The 18,075-nt window shown below is 35.3% G+C and overlaps 1 protein-coding gene across 2 annotated transcripts in view; it reads left to right on the forward strand.

Moving 5' to 3' along the window:
- LOC137622804 (pancreatic triacylglycerol lipase-like) overlaps positions 1-18,075 on the forward strand; it is a 28,789-nt gene that overhangs the window by 355 nt on the left and 10,359 nt on the right. For both annotated transcript variants that reach the window (XM_068353391.1, XM_068353392.1), the window contains exons 2-7: positions 4,452-4,674; positions 6,087-6,241; positions 8,163-8,276; positions 9,195-9,341; positions 9,713-9,833; positions 14,675-14,791. In XM_068353391.1, the coding sequence (XP_068209492.1) occupies positions 4,500-4,674; positions 6,087-6,241; positions 8,163-8,276; positions 9,195-9,341; positions 9,713-9,833; positions 14,675-14,791 (829 nt within the window). In that variant the 5' untranslated portion in view covers positions 4,452-4,499. The remainder of the gene's footprint in view (positions 1-4,451; positions 4,675-6,086; positions 6,242-8,162; positions 8,277-9,194; positions 9,342-9,712; positions 9,834-14,674; positions 14,792-18,075) is intronic.

Here is an 18,075-nt window from a genome sequence, read left to right on the forward strand (position 1 = left end):
ATTATTATTATTATTATTATTATTATTATTATTATTATTATTATTTGTTAAGCTACAAGCCTAGTCAGAAAAGCAGGATGTTATAAGCTCAAGGGCTCCAAAAGAGAAAATGACCCAGTAAGGAAAGGAAATAGGGAAATGACTTACAGGAGAAGTTTAATAACAATAACAACATTAAAATAAATCTATCATATGTAAACTATAAAAATCTTCAAAATAACACGAAGAGAAATAAAATAGCATAGTGTGCCCGAGTGTACCCTCAAGTAAGAGACCTCTAACCCAAGACAGCAAGACAGTGGAAGACCATGGTACAGAGGCTATGGCACTACCTAAGACTAGAGAGCAATGGTTTGATTTTGAAGTATCCTTCTCCCAGAAGAGTTGCTTACCATAGCTTAAGTCTCTTCTTCCCTTACCAGGAGGAAAGTGGCCACTGAACAATTACAGTACAGTAGTTAACCCCTTGGATGAAGAAGAATTGTTTTGTAATGTCAATGTTGTCAGGCGTATGAGGACAGAGGAGAATGTGTAATGAATAGGGTAGATTATTCTGTTTATGCGTTGGCAAAGATGACATGAACCGTAACCAGAGAGAGGGATCCAATGCTGTACTGTCTGGCCAGTCAAATGATCTAATAACTCTCTAGAGGCAGTATCTTGACGGGTGGCAGGTGCCTTGTCCAACCCACTACCTGTAATTCTAATTATGTGTAGCTGATATAAAGGCATATATATCGTTTATTTATTTCCTTATTTCCTTTCCTCACTGGGCTATTTTTCTCAGTTGGAGCCCTTGGGCTTATAGCATCTTGCTTTTCCAACTAGGGTTGTAAGTTAGCTAATAATAATAATCATAATAATAATAATAATAATAATAATAATAATAATATCAACATATGATTTTATAACATCTATTATTATTATTATTATTATTATTATTATTATTATTATTATTATTATTATTATTATTATTATTATTATTATTATTGTTGTTGTGTTTATATATATATATATATATATATATATATATATAAGTAAAATTCATGACAGTTGACACTTGACAAACACGAAATCCAGTATATACCAAGAAATAATATCAATGCTTAAAAACTTGATTAGAACATGTACTCTTGTCTCACTGAACGCAGAAATATGGCTAAAATTCCGCAGCATGTAACGGGAGTATAAAAAACAGTTACGGATGTGATCTCAGGCGGAAAACGTTTAAATGTATATAATAGTTGGAAACTACGTGGTACCGCCTATCTCAACCTACTCATAGCTTAAACGTTAGAAAATTACTGCAGGTTATCATGATGATGTTCTCACGCGAGTAATCTTCGTCACGATTAGACGATTTTTTAAATTATCGTTAATTTTCTATCGATTATTCGCAGATGTGGAGCGAACATCAAGCTACTGCATTCGACTTTGGCTTAGGCTTTAACTGCCATTTTTTTTTTCAAGAAAATAGTTGTTTTAATTTTTTAATTAGCTATATAACTTTTTTTAATTTCAGACATATATTCACCGTAGGCTTAGGCTTCATCTGCCACACTTTTTTTTTTTTTCAAGAAAATAGTTCTGTTCTATTTTTTAATTAGCTATATATTTTTTAGTTAATTTAGCATATATATTCACCGTATAATCACCTATAATGATTAAATATAAGTAAACTTGAACTGATAACCATTCAGTAGTTAGTTTCAATTACTTTAGAACGCAGACGATAAACTTCATGGACCAATTCTCAAACTGTAGAGAACGAAACTTTAAATTAATTTGTCTCTTTAAAGTCAAAATTACTTTTTACTCAGATGAGTAAATTACATTTTTGCCACATTTTTCTTTTATATGGCAACTTTTCTTTTCTTTTATATTCAATTACTGACACAAAATAGATATAATTGTTTTCACCTCAATGTTTAGATAATTCTTCTTTAACTTTTGTAGCTGGAAACATCTCGTAAATAAATAACTTAACTAAATTGTTGATGTCGTTGTTAAAAAAAAAAAAAAAAAATAATAATAATAATAATAATAATAATAATAATAATAATAATAATAATAATAATAATAATAATAATAATAATAATAATAATAATAATAATAATAATAATAATAAGGCTTCAGTAAAGTAGATGTTATTTTGTGTTGCCAGGAAATAGCAATGATAATTGTTGATGCTGATAAATTGAGTGATAAACATTAAGTGAAAATGATAAATCTGGGAACAAAGTATGATAGATATAGGATAAAGTGTACTAAATATGATAAATTCATGATAAATCTATTTAAGAATAGGGCGAATTCATAAGAATTTCAAAGCGTTATGGATATATGACAAAATTTTAATAAAATAGTTTGCATTCAATCTGAAATGAATATAAATGTATAATTTTGAGATGAAATTCTGTATAAATGTTATGATAAATTTACGATAAATTGTGTAAGAGATATGCCACATACATGGTAAAATTCTTTTATAAACAGGCCATGATAAATTGATAATAAATGTATGGAAAAGCGTGGTACTTTCAGGGTGGAATAATTTGGAAAGCACGATAAAATCAATTATGCATACATAACAAAAATCTAATTCACATAAATAAAATGAAGACAAAATTAGCAAAAACATTATAAAATAATGGAGGGTCTTTGACAGGTGGTGAAAGAATAGACGTATAAACTCAACGAAGGTCTCTAGCACACTGAGGTAAGTGAAGTCAGTCAACCGTTAGGAAAACAACCTAATGAACTCGACCACATTTTCTTCTTTATTTTTGTTTTTGTTGTTATCCTCTGTTTTCTTGCATTTCATCGGCTTGCTAGTGATTCCCGTGGCTTGATAACAATAATAATTTAACCTAATTGAAACGTAAAACTTAAAATGCAAGCGTAATTAAGAGAATGCAAGGTACGTGAATAATTTTGTCAATTAAGCCTATATTCGTGTGCGTGTAATTTCAACGAAACTTGATAGGATCACTGACTTCGTTATAGGTCATTTTGGAGAAAGTGGAAACCAATGAACGTGTTAATTCTCTCTCTCTCTCTCTCTCTCTCTCTCTCTCTCTCTCTCTCTCTCTAGTATTGTATTTTATTGTGTATAATTTAAGAAACTGTTATGATACATAAATATGCATAGATATATCATATCACACACACACGCACACACTCACACACACACACACACACACACATATATATATATATATATATATGTGTGTGTGTGTGTGTGTGTGTGTGTGTGTGTGTGTGTGTGTATAATGCGCATATATATATATATATATATATTCAAATAAGCCATATGATTTTGCTACATTAATGTCTGGATTCTCTTAACGACTTTGGGATCAGAGCCCCAGGTGAAATCACACAAGGACGATATATCTTATGCTTAATTCAAAACTGTTATTCCTACATTAAGGGGTCGGTTGCCTGATGCTTCCTCTCCTTTGCCTTCGATCAAATGCATCCTCACCCACCAAACCTCTTCTCTCCAATTCATCCTTCACGTTATCTCGCCTTCTAATTCTCTGCCTCCCTCTTGATAACAATTTCTAAAAGTACACATAATGAGAGAGAGAGAGAGAGAGAGAGAGAGAGAGAGAGAGAGAGAGAGAGGGGGGGGGGGTTATTGGTTTCTACTTTCTCCAAAATGACCAACAGCGAAGGCAATGATCTTATCAACTTTCGTTGAAATTACATATGCATAAATTAGTATAATTACTTATGTACCTTGTACAGAAAACTAGAAAGCTGTTGTTTTAAGACAATTCATTTCACAAGTCCTGGGACATATGATGAAAAATGCCAATTAAAAAATTTATACCCCCTAGGGCACACACACATACACACACACACACACACACACACATATATATATATATATATATATATATATTATCACTTGCAAAGCTACAACCCTAGTTGGAAAAGTAGTATGCTATAAGCCTAGGGGCTCCAACAAGGAAAATAGCTTAATGAGGAAGGGAAACAAGGAAAAAATAAATATTTTAAGAATAGTAACAACATTTAAATAAATATTTCCGATATAAACTAAAATCTCTTTAACAAAACAAGAGGAAGAGAAATTAAAATAGTGTGCCCGAGTGTAACCTCAAGCAAGAGGATTCTAACCCAAGACAGTGGAAGACCATGGTACAGAGGCTATGGCACTACCCAAGAATAGAGAACAATGGTTCGATTTTGGAGTGTCCTTCTCCTTGAAGGGCTGCTTACCATAGCTAAAGTCTCTTCTACCCTTACCAAGAGGAAAGTGGCCACTGAACAATTACAGTACAATGCAGTAATTAACCTCTGTGTGTCCATATATGTGTGTGTATGTGAGTCTCTCTCTCTCTCTCTCTCTCTCTCTCTCTCTCTCTCTCTCTCTCTCAGGTTTACAAACCTTCATAACCCCAACGTTCCTTCATTTCTTCCAGAGGCGATGAAGACTTCCAGAGGAACGTAGAATTGATTCCTCTTTCGACATGGCTTCTCTAGCAGTCACTACCTTGCAAACCTTCTTGACTTTGGTTCCCAATGTCCTGATGCCAAGAAGCCTCTTTGGCATCTCAAGAAATGACGACGAAGAAGCATTGGTGAGTAATTCTCTCGAAGAGGTCCTGGAAAAAGTGGTGTTCGACACAAGGAATGATACTGATTGTGAGTGTTTGGTGGAAATTGTTTTTGTTTGTTGTTGTTGTTTTGAAGCGGCTCATGAGAGTCTCAGTTTTGTTGTTTATTTGTTTTGTTATTTATATTTTTTAGTTACTTGTCTAATGTAATATATTACTTTTTTCTATATATGCCTACTGTATTCTTGCTGCTCTTTTTTGCCTATTAGAGCCCATGGTCTTATAGCATTTTGCCTTTTCATCTAGGGTTGTATCTTTTGAAATAATAATAATAATAATAATAATGATAATAATAATAATTTACATAACCTACACATACACATATACTGAAGGCCTATGTACAAGATAGGTATAGCTATAAGGTAATGGCAATTCTTATCATGAAATTATTCTACTTATGAACAAATACAACATGATTTGCACATTTAAATGTCCTCATAAACTACTTATTAATCAAAAGAAAAAAACTTGTTAAGAACTGTGTTGGAAAACAGAACCATAGCCAATAGGAAAGACATACAATCTCTCTTTCTCTCTCTCTCTCTCTCTCTCTCTCTCTCTCTCTCTCTCTCTCTATATATATATATATATATATATACACACACACATATATATATATATATATATATATGTATATATATAGTATATATATGTATGTATGTATGTATGTATGTATGTATGTATGTATCCTCTCCTATGCCTTTTGATGCAAAGGACCTCGATTAGATTTCGCCAGTCGTCTGAATCTTAAGCTTTTAATTCAATACTTCTCCGTTCATCATCTCCTGCTTCACGCTTCATAGTCCTCAGCCATATGGGCCTGGGTCTTCCGACTCTTCTCGTACTAGGCGAAGCCCAGTTAAATGTTTAGTGAACTAATCTCTCTTGGGAAATGCGAAGAGCATGCCCAAACCATCTCTATCTACCCCTCACCATGATCTTATCCACATATAGCACCTGAGTAATCTCTCTCATAGTTTCATTTCTAATCCTGTCCTGCCATTTAACTCCCAATATCCGTCTGAGGTTCTTTTTCTTCTTAAATCTACTAAATCTATTGGAGATTGTTTCATTATCATACTATGACTCATGTCCGTACAGTAACACCGATCTCACTAAACTGATATGTAGTCTGATTTTTTATATGTAATTTAAGGCGATTTTATTTTAAAACTTTATTTAAGCTAGCTAATGTCTTATTTGCTTTTTTCAGTCTCTCATTAAACTCCAATTATAAAAACCCTTATTATAGTTTCTAAATATCTAAATAATTCCACCTCATTAATTCTTTCTGCTTCCAGTGATATTTCATCTTCCACTGCACACTCCGCGCTCATTATCTCTATCTTTCTTCTTTCTATCTTGAGCCTAACCTCGTGTGATATTTAATGCATCCTTTCTTTCTGGTTGTGTTGAATCTCACCGAACTTTCCGTTATAGCGTTGACGACGAGATGTTACGGCATTTATGGCTGTTTCAGCATCGATCAACCCTACTTCTCCATGGCCCGTCCAATCAACGTATTCCCTCTTCCCGTGCAGTCGATTATGCCCAAGTTCTGCTTATATACCAGGGATTATCCTGATATGTGCCAGGTAAGAGGAAAACCTTTGGGTTGTGGTAACCGATGTATTAACGTCCCTGACTGGTGAACGCCGTCCTTGTCAGCTAAGGATGGGGCGTTTGGGGGAGCCTATAGGTCTATCTGCCGAGTCATCAGCAGCCATTGCCTGGCCCTCCTTGGTCCTAGTTTGGGTGGAGAGGGGGCTTGGGCGCTGATCTAGCTTATAGGTCTATTTGCTGAGTCATCAGCAGCCATTGCCTGGCCCTCCTTGGTCCTAGCTTTGGTGGAGAGGGGTCTAGGGCGCTGATCATATGTATATATGGTCAGTCTCTAGGGCATTGTCCTGCTTGATAGGGCAATATCACTGTCCCTTGCCTCGACCATTCATGAGCGGCCTTTAAACCTTTAATGTTAGTTTTGGGATTAAATACTAAGTGTTGATATTGCTATTAGTCTGATATCTAACATTTGATATTAATTTTAGCGCATGTTTTTGGATTGAACACTTAAATGGTATTTGTGGTGATTTTTGGAATTAAGTATTTATATTGATTTTCCTTAGTAATCAGTATTAATAAAATATCTAGTACTGCCAATACCTAGTTTGAGTTACTAATTCCATTTCTATTTTAGTCTTTAAAGATAATTGCTGATTCAAAGATGAAAATTTATATGAAAATATGAAAGCTTTAGAGCAATTGAATCAGTAGAACTTCAAAAGTTCAAACTTGCAGCAAATGTGTTTAAGATGAACAGACTGTAATAAGTCTTTTTATAGTTTATGTATGACATATATGTTTTGATGTTGTTACTGTTTTTAAAATACTTTATTGTTAATTTTTTTCTCATGTAGTTTATTTATTTCCTTATCTCCTTTCCTCACTGGACTATTTTTCCCTGTTGGAGCTCTTGGGCTTGTAGCATCTTGATTCTCCATCTAGGGTTGTAGCTTAGCTAATAATAATAATAATAATAATAATGATAATAATAATAATAATAATAATAATAATGATAATTTATTATGTTCATTTAGAATGGGAACCTTCAAGTAAAGTAACTGATGGAATAAAGAAATTAAAAAGAAATCGATGGAATCTAATATTTATTCTTAATTAAATGAACGAATAAACTTCTTTTAAAAGTGGATTAAAATACCTAGTTTATTCATTCTTTTGGGAATTTCAAACCTTTCTCTGGAAACCATATTAGTAAATATAAGGATATAATGGCGGGTTTTCACGCTCGAGCGGTTCGTCGAACGTGGTTCGAGAGACAAGTGTTTGAAATGACGTTCGAACCTGTGAACGGGATATTTGGTTGTCAAATACGTTCGTCGAACAGTTCGAAGAAAGTGTGTTCTCACCTGACTTTTGTGGGCGGGGCTTCAGTGTCCAATAGCCTTATGCATTTGTGGCTGACTCCACCTCTTCGAACCGTTTGACAAGCAGGTTCGACAACTTGGTTCGACGAACTTATTCGACTGTGTAAACACCACTTGGGTAGTGTCATAATCTCTACCATGATCTTCCACTATCTTGGGTTAGAGTACTCTTGCTTGAGGGTACACTCGGGCACACTGTTCTATCTTATATCTCTCCTCTTATTTTGTTAAAGTTTTTATAGTTTTTATTGGAGATATATATTTTAATGTTACTGTTCTTAGACTATCTTATTTTTCCCTGTTTCCTTTCCTCACTGGGCTATTTTCCTTGTTGGAGCCCCAGGGCTTATAGCATTGTGCTTTTCCAATTAGGGTTGTAGCTTAGGAATTAATAATAATAATAATAATAATAATAATAACTATAATAATAATAATAATAATAATAATAATAATAATAATAATAATAATAATAATAATAATAATAATAATAATAATAATGGAGAGATCATCACACCCATCAAAAGAAAGCTTGAGATAATCCATCAATCATGTGTATTTTTTTCCTTTTAAGAGACTCCACGTAATGGATCCAAAGAGCATTGCTGTATCTCACTTCAGGTTTGGGAAAGATGTCAAGATTCTCACTCACGGCTATTTGGAACATGGAGACAAACGGTGGCTGAAGGTGAGTTGGAATTGGTTGGTTTGTATCGGTCTTAAATCTTGGAAATCCTTCACAAACTATGATTTTTTTCCCTTGTCAAAATGTGGGAATGTCAGTCAGAATTCACTTTATGGAAGGTAATGTTTACTATTGTATAGTTAGCTTGACAAATCATTATATAATCGTGACAGAAAAAGGTACTTTACAATATATAATTCACTTTATGGAGGGTAATGTTTACTATCGTGTACTTAGCTTGACAAATCATTATATAATCGTGACAGAAAAAGGTACTTTACAATATATAATTCACTTTATGGGAGGTAATGTTTACTATCGTATACTTAGCTTGACAAATCATTATATAATCGTGACAGAAAAAGGTACTTTACTATATATAATTCACTTTATGGAAGGTAATGTTTACTATCGTATAGTTAGCTTGACAAATCATTATATAATCGTGACAGAAAAAGGTACTTTACTATATATAATTCACTTTATGGAAGGTAATGTTTACTATTGTATAGCTAGCTTGACAAATCATTATATAATCGTGATAGAGAAAAATGCACTTTACTATAATTCACATATCAGATTTATCAGTGGAAATCAACATTTCCTGAACTTCAAACCTACATTTCATGGCACCTACCTCCTAATCTGCATTCTTAGTCAAAATTATATGCTACATATATCTACATCAGTATTTATGTTTTCACTTAGGGCAAAGCTATTCTTTATAACGGTTCACAAGAACACATCTATCAACAAAGTAAAAAATATAATTTTCCTCATGTTCTCTTGGTCCTTCTTATATTTGTCCACTATAACAACACAATAAATGTGTCATAGTAGTAGTTGACATACAACTAAAGCAGATTAAATAGGGATACTAAAGATGAGGTATATATTAACTTAGTTCCATCTTTCGAACAGAAAATGGTGCAGGAATATTTGGCATACGATGACCACAACGTTATTGTCCTCGACTGGCTCTCTGGGTCCGGTCCACCTTACACCCAGACAGTTGCTAATATCAGATTGATTGGGTCGATCGTGGGCAGATTCATATTGGACCTCAGGGTGTGTATTCACTGTAAATTAAATCTCTCTCTCTCTCTCTCTCTCTCTCTCTCTCTCTCTCTCTCTCTCACAAATAACCTGCGTAATGCCTATTTTTTAATTTTCAAATCTTCATACAGTGAAAAAAATGTTGAAATACTATTTTTTAAACCTTGGACTCCTTTACAACCCATTTTAATGTTGTTTTTCTTTATTTTAGAATGTTTTTGTGTAAATTTTAATGAATTTTATATTTATAATATTTACAGATTGAAAATTAGCATAGAAATATTCGAAAAGTTTCTGAAATAAATTATGGTCCTTTTTACTGGTTTTATGAACCCTACTGACCTCTGTTGACAAAACAGTAAACTATGCGCTCTATTCCACAGGACTTCTTTGGTGTGTCTCCTGCTCGTGTGCACATAATCGGCCATAGTTTAGGGGCTCACCTGGCTGGATATACTGGGGAATACTTGAAGACACAGGACGCCAAGCTTGGAAGAATCACAGGTAAACAGCTAATATTTTTATATATCATCATCCTCCCACGCCTATTGATGCAAAGGGCCTCGTTTAGATTTCGCCAGTCGTCTCTATCTTGAGTTTTAATTCAATAATTCTCCATTCATCATCTCCTACTTCTTGTTTCATAGTCCTCAGCCATGTAGACCTGAGTCTTTCAACTCATCTAGGGCCTTGTGGAGCCCAGTTGAAAATTTGGTGAACTAATCTCACTTGGGGAGTGCTGGGAGCATGCCCAAACTATCTTCATCTATCCCTCACCATGATCTCGTTCACATGGCACTCGAGTATCTCTCTTATAGTTTCATTTATAATGCTGTCCAGCTATTTAACTCCCAATATTCTTCTGTGGATATTTATCTTTTTGTAAACAAAAGGTTCCCACTGTTGACTAAGTTCGTTCTTTCAGGCTAATTTCATATGTGAAAGACCACACTAGGCAATGGATGGATATAATTTAACTGATTACGTGTTTAAAATAGAAACATAAACAATTTGTTCTTTAAATTATTCCATTGGCAATAATTCTTCCTAATTTTCTTCTATAGCCAGGGAGACTCTCAGACCGATACACTTGCGTAACTAACATGACTTTACGGCTTACTGAAAGGCCATAATAAATTGATAAGATAAGAACTAATATCTTTAGGTTTCAGTAGAAAAAGAGCATTAATAAGCAGTCACATAAAATATGTATATTGATTTTCGATTAAGAATTATTAGTATATTACAGCTGTATACATCCGATAGCTAGTTTAGAACGAAATTACTTTCATCATCATCATTATCTCCTATGCCTATTGACGCAAAAGGCCTCAGAGGATTCGTTGGCTAGATTCATCAAAGGATTGCCAGATCCTTGTGATGCGCAGTGCCTATTGTGACGGGCCGAAAGAAGGTTGTGACTCAAAGACAGGATGAAAGCAACTGAGTGAGTTTGTTATTGAACACTCTCCTTTATATACAAAAGCTCAAGGCAACAGGAATGACACACGGTTGGTACACTATCTGACTAAGGCAAGTGACCCCTGCTGGTCCATACTAATTCCAGTAAGATCTACCTCCAGGCATCAGGAGTAGAAGCCGAAGAGACATTTTGTCTATCGCCTTAACCCCAATCCGTCACCCTGCTGCCAGTGACTTCATCATCCACACCCAAAGTTCTCGTTACTCCAAGTTGCTCATCTGCTAATATAACCGTTGGCAAACATGGATTGCTAAGATATACATCCTTGTATGATAATTTCAGTTAGGCTAAATTTAGAGAAAAAAAAGAATAAATGTTTGTCTCCTTTACACCATTAATATATGCATGAATGCGATCCTCCGAACTGATTTTGACTAAAAGTTCCAAAAACCGTTTCAGAACGATATCCAAACTAGATTAGATAAAAAAAAAAAAAAAAAAAAAAAAAAAAAAAAAAAAAAAGTATACTAGCATGATGTTAAATTTACGATTATTATTACCTATAGTCCATTTCTTTTAGCGAAGCATATTTGCACCGACTCGCAGCGGTGCCCTTTTAGCTCGGAAAAGTTTCCTGATCGCTGATTGGTTGGACAAGATAATTCTAACCAATCAGCGATCAGGAAGCTTTTCCGAGCTAAAAGGGCACCGCTGCCAGTCGGTGCAAATCTGCCTCGATAAAAGAAATGGACTATAGTGAATCTTGGTTATGGTTTCAAACTAATGTACTTGTAAATATTTATTGAAATATACTGGTTAAAATCGTTTTGGGAATTATGTTGATATGTAAAATAAAACCGCAAATTCCATAGAAAGTCTGCTAATAATGAAAAGAAAAATTAATGTAATCATTAAATTTGAAAATCTGAGAAATAGTCTAGTTTCTAAATGAGGAAATGAAATTACCCTTTTCTTATCTATGCACAGACCGATGTATGCATATTCATTCGTATATATACTTATAATTATAGTTATTATTTTGATTGCTGAATGAATACATTGTTATTATTATCATTGTCTTTATTCACTTCATGGCCACGTCTGTTGTTCTTTACGTCCTTGTTAATAACTCTTTTATTTCACTGACCTGACTGCATTTCAGTGACCTGACTGCATTCAGTGACCTGACTGCATTTCAGTGACCTGACTGCATTTCACTAACCCGCCTGTATTTCATTGACCTGACTGTATATCACTGACTTGCCTGTATTTCACTGACCTGATTGTATTTCACTGACATAACTGTATTTCAATAACTTGTCTGTCTTTCACTGAGTTGACTGTATTTCACTGACCTGACTGTATTTCAGTGACCTGACTGTATTTCACTAACTTGACTGTATTTCACTAACTTGGCTGTATTTCACTGACCTGACTGTATTTCAGTGACCTGACTGTATTTCACTAACTTGACTGTATTTCACTAACTTGGCTGTATTTCACTGACCTAACTGCATTTCAGTGACTTGACTGTATTTCACTGACCTAACTGCATTTCAGTGACTTGACTGTATTTCACTAACTTGACTGTATTTCACTAACTTGGATGTATTTCACTGACCTAACTGCATTTCAGTGACTTGACTGTATTTCACTGACCTAACTGCATTTCAGTGACTTGACTGTATTTCACTGACCTGACTGTATTTCACTGACTTGACTGTATTTCACTGACCTAACTGTATTTCACTGACTTTATGTAATTCCACTGACTTGACTGTATTTCATTGACTTAACTGTATTTCACTGATCTAACTGTATTTCACTGACCTAACTGCATTTCAGTGACTTGACTGTATTTCACTGACTTGACTGAATTCCACTGAATTAACTGTATTTCACTGATCTAACTGTATTTCACTGATCTAACTGTATTTCACTGAATTGACTGTATTTCACTGAAATGACTGTATTTCACTGACTTGACTGTATTTCACTGACCTAACTGTATTTCACTGACTTGACTGTATTTCACTGACCTAACTGTATTTCACTGACTTTATGTAATTCCACTGACTTGACTGTATTTCATTGACTTAACTGTATTTCACTGATCTAACTGTATTTCACTGACCTAACTGCATTTCAGTGACTTAACTGTATTTCACTGACTTGACTGAATTCCACTGAATTAACTGTATTTCACTGATCTAACTGTATTTCACTGATCTAACTGTATTTCACTGATCTAACTGTATTTCACTGAATTGACTGTATTTCACTGAAATTACTGTATTTCACTGACTTGACTGTATTTCACTGATCTAACTTTATTCCACTGACTTGACTGAATTTCACTGAATTGACTGTATTTCACTGACCTAACTGTATTTCACCAACTTGACTGAATTCCACTGACTCATTGACTTGACTGTATTTCACTGACTTGACTGTAATTCACTGATTTGACTGTATTTCACTGACTTGACTGTAATTCACTGATTTGACTGTATTTCACTGACTTGACTGTAATTCACTGATTTGACTGTATTTCACTGACGTGACTGTATTTCACTGACTTGACTGTAATTCACTGATTTGACTGTATTTCACTGACTTGGCTGTATTTCACTGACCAGGCTGTATTTCACTGACTTGACTGTATTTCACTAACCTGACTCTATTTCACTGACTTGACTGAATTTCACTGGTTTGACTTTATTTCATTGACTTGACTGTATTTCACTGACCTAACTGTATTTCACTGACTTAACTGTATTTCCCTGACCTAACTGTATTTCACCGACTTGACTGTATTTCACTGACCTAATTGTATTTCACTGACTTGACTGTATTTCACTGACTTGACTGTATTTCACTGACCTAATTGTATTTCACTGACTTGACTATATTTCACTGACCTAATTGTATTTCACTGACTTGACTGTATTTCACTTACCCAAATGTATTTCACTGACTTGACTGTATTTCACTGACCTAATTGTATTTCACTGACTTGACTGTATTTCACTGACCTAATTGTATTTCACTGACTTGACTGTATTTCACTGACCTGACTCTATTCCACTGACTTGGCTGTATTTCACTGAACTGACTGTATTTCCCTGACCTAACTGTATTTCACTGACTTGACTGTATTTCACTGACCTAATTGTATTTCACTGACTTGACTGTATTTCACTGACCTAATTGTATTTCACTGACTTGACTGTATTTCACTTACCCAAATGTATTTCACTGACTTGACTGTATTTGACTGACCTGGCTCTATTTCACTGACTTGGCTGTATTTCACTGAATTGACTGTATTTCACTGACTTGGCTGTACTGTATATCACTGACCTAACTGTATTTCACTGAGTTGACTGTATTTCACTTACATAACTGCATTTCACTGACTTTATCTTTCACTGACTTGGCTGTATATCACTGACCTAACTGTATTTCACTGACTTGTTTATATTTCACTGACCTGACCGTTTTTCAATGACTTGACTCTACTTCACTGACCTGACTGTTTTTCAATGACTTGACTCTACTTCACTGACCTGACTGTAATTCACTGACTTGACTGTATTTCACTGACCTAACTGTATTTCACTAACTTGAGTGTATTTCACAGACCTGGCTGTATATCACTGACTTGACTGTATTTCACTGACCCAACTGCATTTCACTGAGTTGACTGTATTTCACTGAATTGACTGTATTTCACTGACCTAACTGCATTTCAGTGACTTTACTATCTTCCACTGACCTAACTGCATTTCAGTGACTTGACTATCATATTTCACTGACTTTACTGTATTCTACTGACCTGACTGTATTTCACTGACCTAACTGTATTTCACTGATGTGACTGTATTTCACTGACTTGACTGGCTGATGCCTTTTTTTTCAGGTCTCGATCCAGCCGAGCCTTACTTCGAAGGAACAGACCCCCTCGTTCGTCTTGACCCTACGGACGCAGATTTTGTGGACGCCATACACACGGACAGTGGACCTATCATCACCGGAGGTTAGGATACCATAAGTCATATCCTTTTACAAAGCCTCAAACATATCACAGAATTTTGCCAAATTAGCCTGGTAGTCAACCAAATGGACATTATCATCATAGATTTCTTTACTAATGATCTTTATCTCAAGTTTTGCTACTACTTTCTAGCCAGTTTGAAGGCTACTCATCAATGGCAGAGGCAAGGGACAATGACATTGCCCTACCAAGCAGGACAATGCCCTAGAGACTGACCATATATCATATGATCAGTGCCCAAGTCCCCACTCCACCCAAGCTTGGATCAGGGAGGTCCAGCCAATGGCTACTGATGACTCAACAGATAGACCTATAGGCTCCCCCAAAACCTACCCCCCCCCCACCTTAGCTCACAAGAATGGTAAGGTTGCAGACACTAATAGCATTAACGAGATCGAGCGGGACTCGTACCCCCGACTGGCAAACACCAGGCAGAGATGTTATCAATCAGGCCACAACAATCTCTAACTCATTCTTATCAATAACGGGTGACAAGCCATAATTTTTAGTACCCCGTATTCTTAAATTCAAATGTTTTTCAACGTTCCTCTTTGTTATCAAGAAGTCTTTGTTTCTTCTTGTTAGGGTTGTGGTGGCCTATGTGGTAACGCCCCTTACTAGTGATCGCCAGACTGGGGTACGAGTCCCGCTCAATATTTGTTAGTTCCTTTGGTCGTTGCAACCTCAGCATCCTTGTGAGCTAAGGATGGGGGTTTTGGGGGAGCCTATCTGTCTATCTGCTGAGTTATCAGCAGCCATTGCCTGGCCCTCCTTGGGCCTAGCTTGATGGAGAGGGGGCTTGGGCGCTGATTATATATATATATATGGTCGCTCTCTAGGGCATTGTCCTGCTTGACAGGGCAATGTCACTGTCCCTGGCCTCTGCCATTCATGAACGGCCTTTAAAGTTTAAACACTTGCAATATTCCTGTAAAAATGACGGATTAGAAAATTGACACGTTCTTCTAAGGAAGAAAAGCATACTAGAGTTTTGAGTATCTCGGGTGATTTTAGGAAAATAAGAATAATGTCTATTCATTAAGCATTGTTGATATCATAGTTATAGGTCTTAAGTGTACATGAGCAATAATAACCTTCTTATGAGAATACAGAATCAACTTAATATCTTGTGAAGATAAACACCTTTATTAAATACTGTAGAATTTGGGGTAGGTGTTATCTCATCTGTCAGATCTATCACTTGATGATACTAAGGTCTAGATTGATTGATTGATTTAAAGTTTTCAGGCATCCTGACATCTAAGGTCATTGACGCCGGTAACATTTAATTTATGTATACAAAAATAAAAAAATAAAATAAAATAAAAAATAAAAGAGTATTCAATTGAAATCATAAAATTTGAATGTCATAAAAGTTAAATAGTTTTCAGAAGACCTGCTTCTGAAATAAATCTAAAAATGCCACTTGCATGGTAGGACACATCATTTCCAAGAATCTTGGCAAGGATGAACCTGCCACCCTCACCTCGAGCCTCAAACAAATGTATATTCCTTAAGTTGTTATAATTGGGGCATTCGGTCAACAAATGCCTTACTGTTAGAGGTACTAAACAGTCGTCACAATACGGTTGGTGTTGGCCCTTCAGCAGAAACTCATGTGTCAACCGAGTGTGACCCATACGGAGACGACAAAGAGACGTCTCCCATTTTCGGGGCATCATATTATACCTCCAAGGAGATATGTCATTTTACTAAGGTCTAGAATGCATTTGCTAAGTTGGGCTAGATAAGGTTAAGTTGTGCGTCTTTAGAATAAACATGGAATATGATATCCCCTGTTCTGCAGACTCCCGGGTTTGATGTAAAGGTAAAAGTGTCTGGCTTCGGTTCCAGCATCACCAGAACGTCACCCAGGCAAGGCTAACCCCGACTCTGATAATCAGACACAGCTGTATCCTTCCCAGTAAACAGCTTAAACTCATGGTCCCAGGGTGAGATCGATTTACTGCTATGCAGGGGCTAGCCGAACTTTTACCTTTGTATCGTAGAGTTTATCAAGCTAGGAAGCTAAGTGTTGATGATATCTTGAGGAAAACGAGATGTTTCAATACTTTGAAATATCCATGGGTTTAACCTGATATGATATTTAGGGGATACCGTGACTAAACGTAATTTAATTAATTATAAATTAACAACAACCATTTCAACTCTTGCAACTCATCAGCTTTTTTTTATATTTGTAAGGATTTACAAATATTATAAGAAAAAAGTACATAAATAATAATTTGAAATGAAAATAGTTTATTAACTGAATCTAGGCATCACAAATAAAGGAAAATAATCAAATATATCTTTCATCAAATAAAAAATCAACAATAATCAAGTAATTCACACATGTACAGTATGTTAACATTATAGTAATCATTTGCAATGTATTCCTTTTATATATTCCAAGATCAACCATGGTATCCACAGTAAACCATATTATTTTTCATCTTAATTCAAAAGTGATAAATATCAATCTCGACCATGTATGGCACTTATGTGGTCGAGATGAGATCATAGTGAGGGGTAGATGGAGATGGTTTGGGCATGCTCTTCGCACTCCCCAAGAGAGATTCGTTCACCAGACTTTCAACTGGGCTCCACAAGGTACTAGGAGAGTTGGAAGACCCCGGCCTACATGGCTGAGGACTATGAAGCATGAAATGGGAAATGCTGAATGGAGAAATATTGAATTAAAAGCTCAAGATAGAGACGACTGGCGAAATCTAACCGAGGGCCAATGCGTCAATGGGCGTAGGAGGAGATGGTGATGGTGATATATCAATCTGTAATGTATTATATTTTACAGTATTAGGCAGAGGCTCTCCCATCAGCCATATGGATTTTGGTCTTACTGGATTAACAACAATACTTGTCTGGGGCCACCGTAACCTACACTGTTAAAGAAACCGTAATTTTAATCGGAAATTCTCTGTAAAAATCTACTGTTCTCAGCCGTATTTCAGTAAAATATAGGCGACCGTAATTTTCACACTACTTTGCTATTATCTATTACGGATTTGTTGACCGTAATATCGCTCATTAACGTCAATATATCTGTTTTTAAGACTGTAAATGCCTGGCATCATTTATTCTAGGATCTTTCCCGTTTTTACGGCAAATTTTTAACAGTGTAGATTCAACATTTTAATGGTTAATTTGCAATATTTATCTCTTTTTAGGCTGTAACATGTCTTCTCCTCCCGTCCATTATATTTTCATCCTATTGAAGGAATGAAAATGATTTATATTTTCTCTTA

Source organism: Palaemon carinicauda, chromosome 29 (genome assembly GCF_036898095.1).
Source record: "Palaemon carinicauda isolate YSFRI2023 chromosome 29, ASM3689809v2, whole genome shotgun sequence".
NCBI lineage: Eukaryota > Metazoa > Arthropoda > Malacostraca > Decapoda > Palaemonidae > Palaemon > Palaemon carinicauda.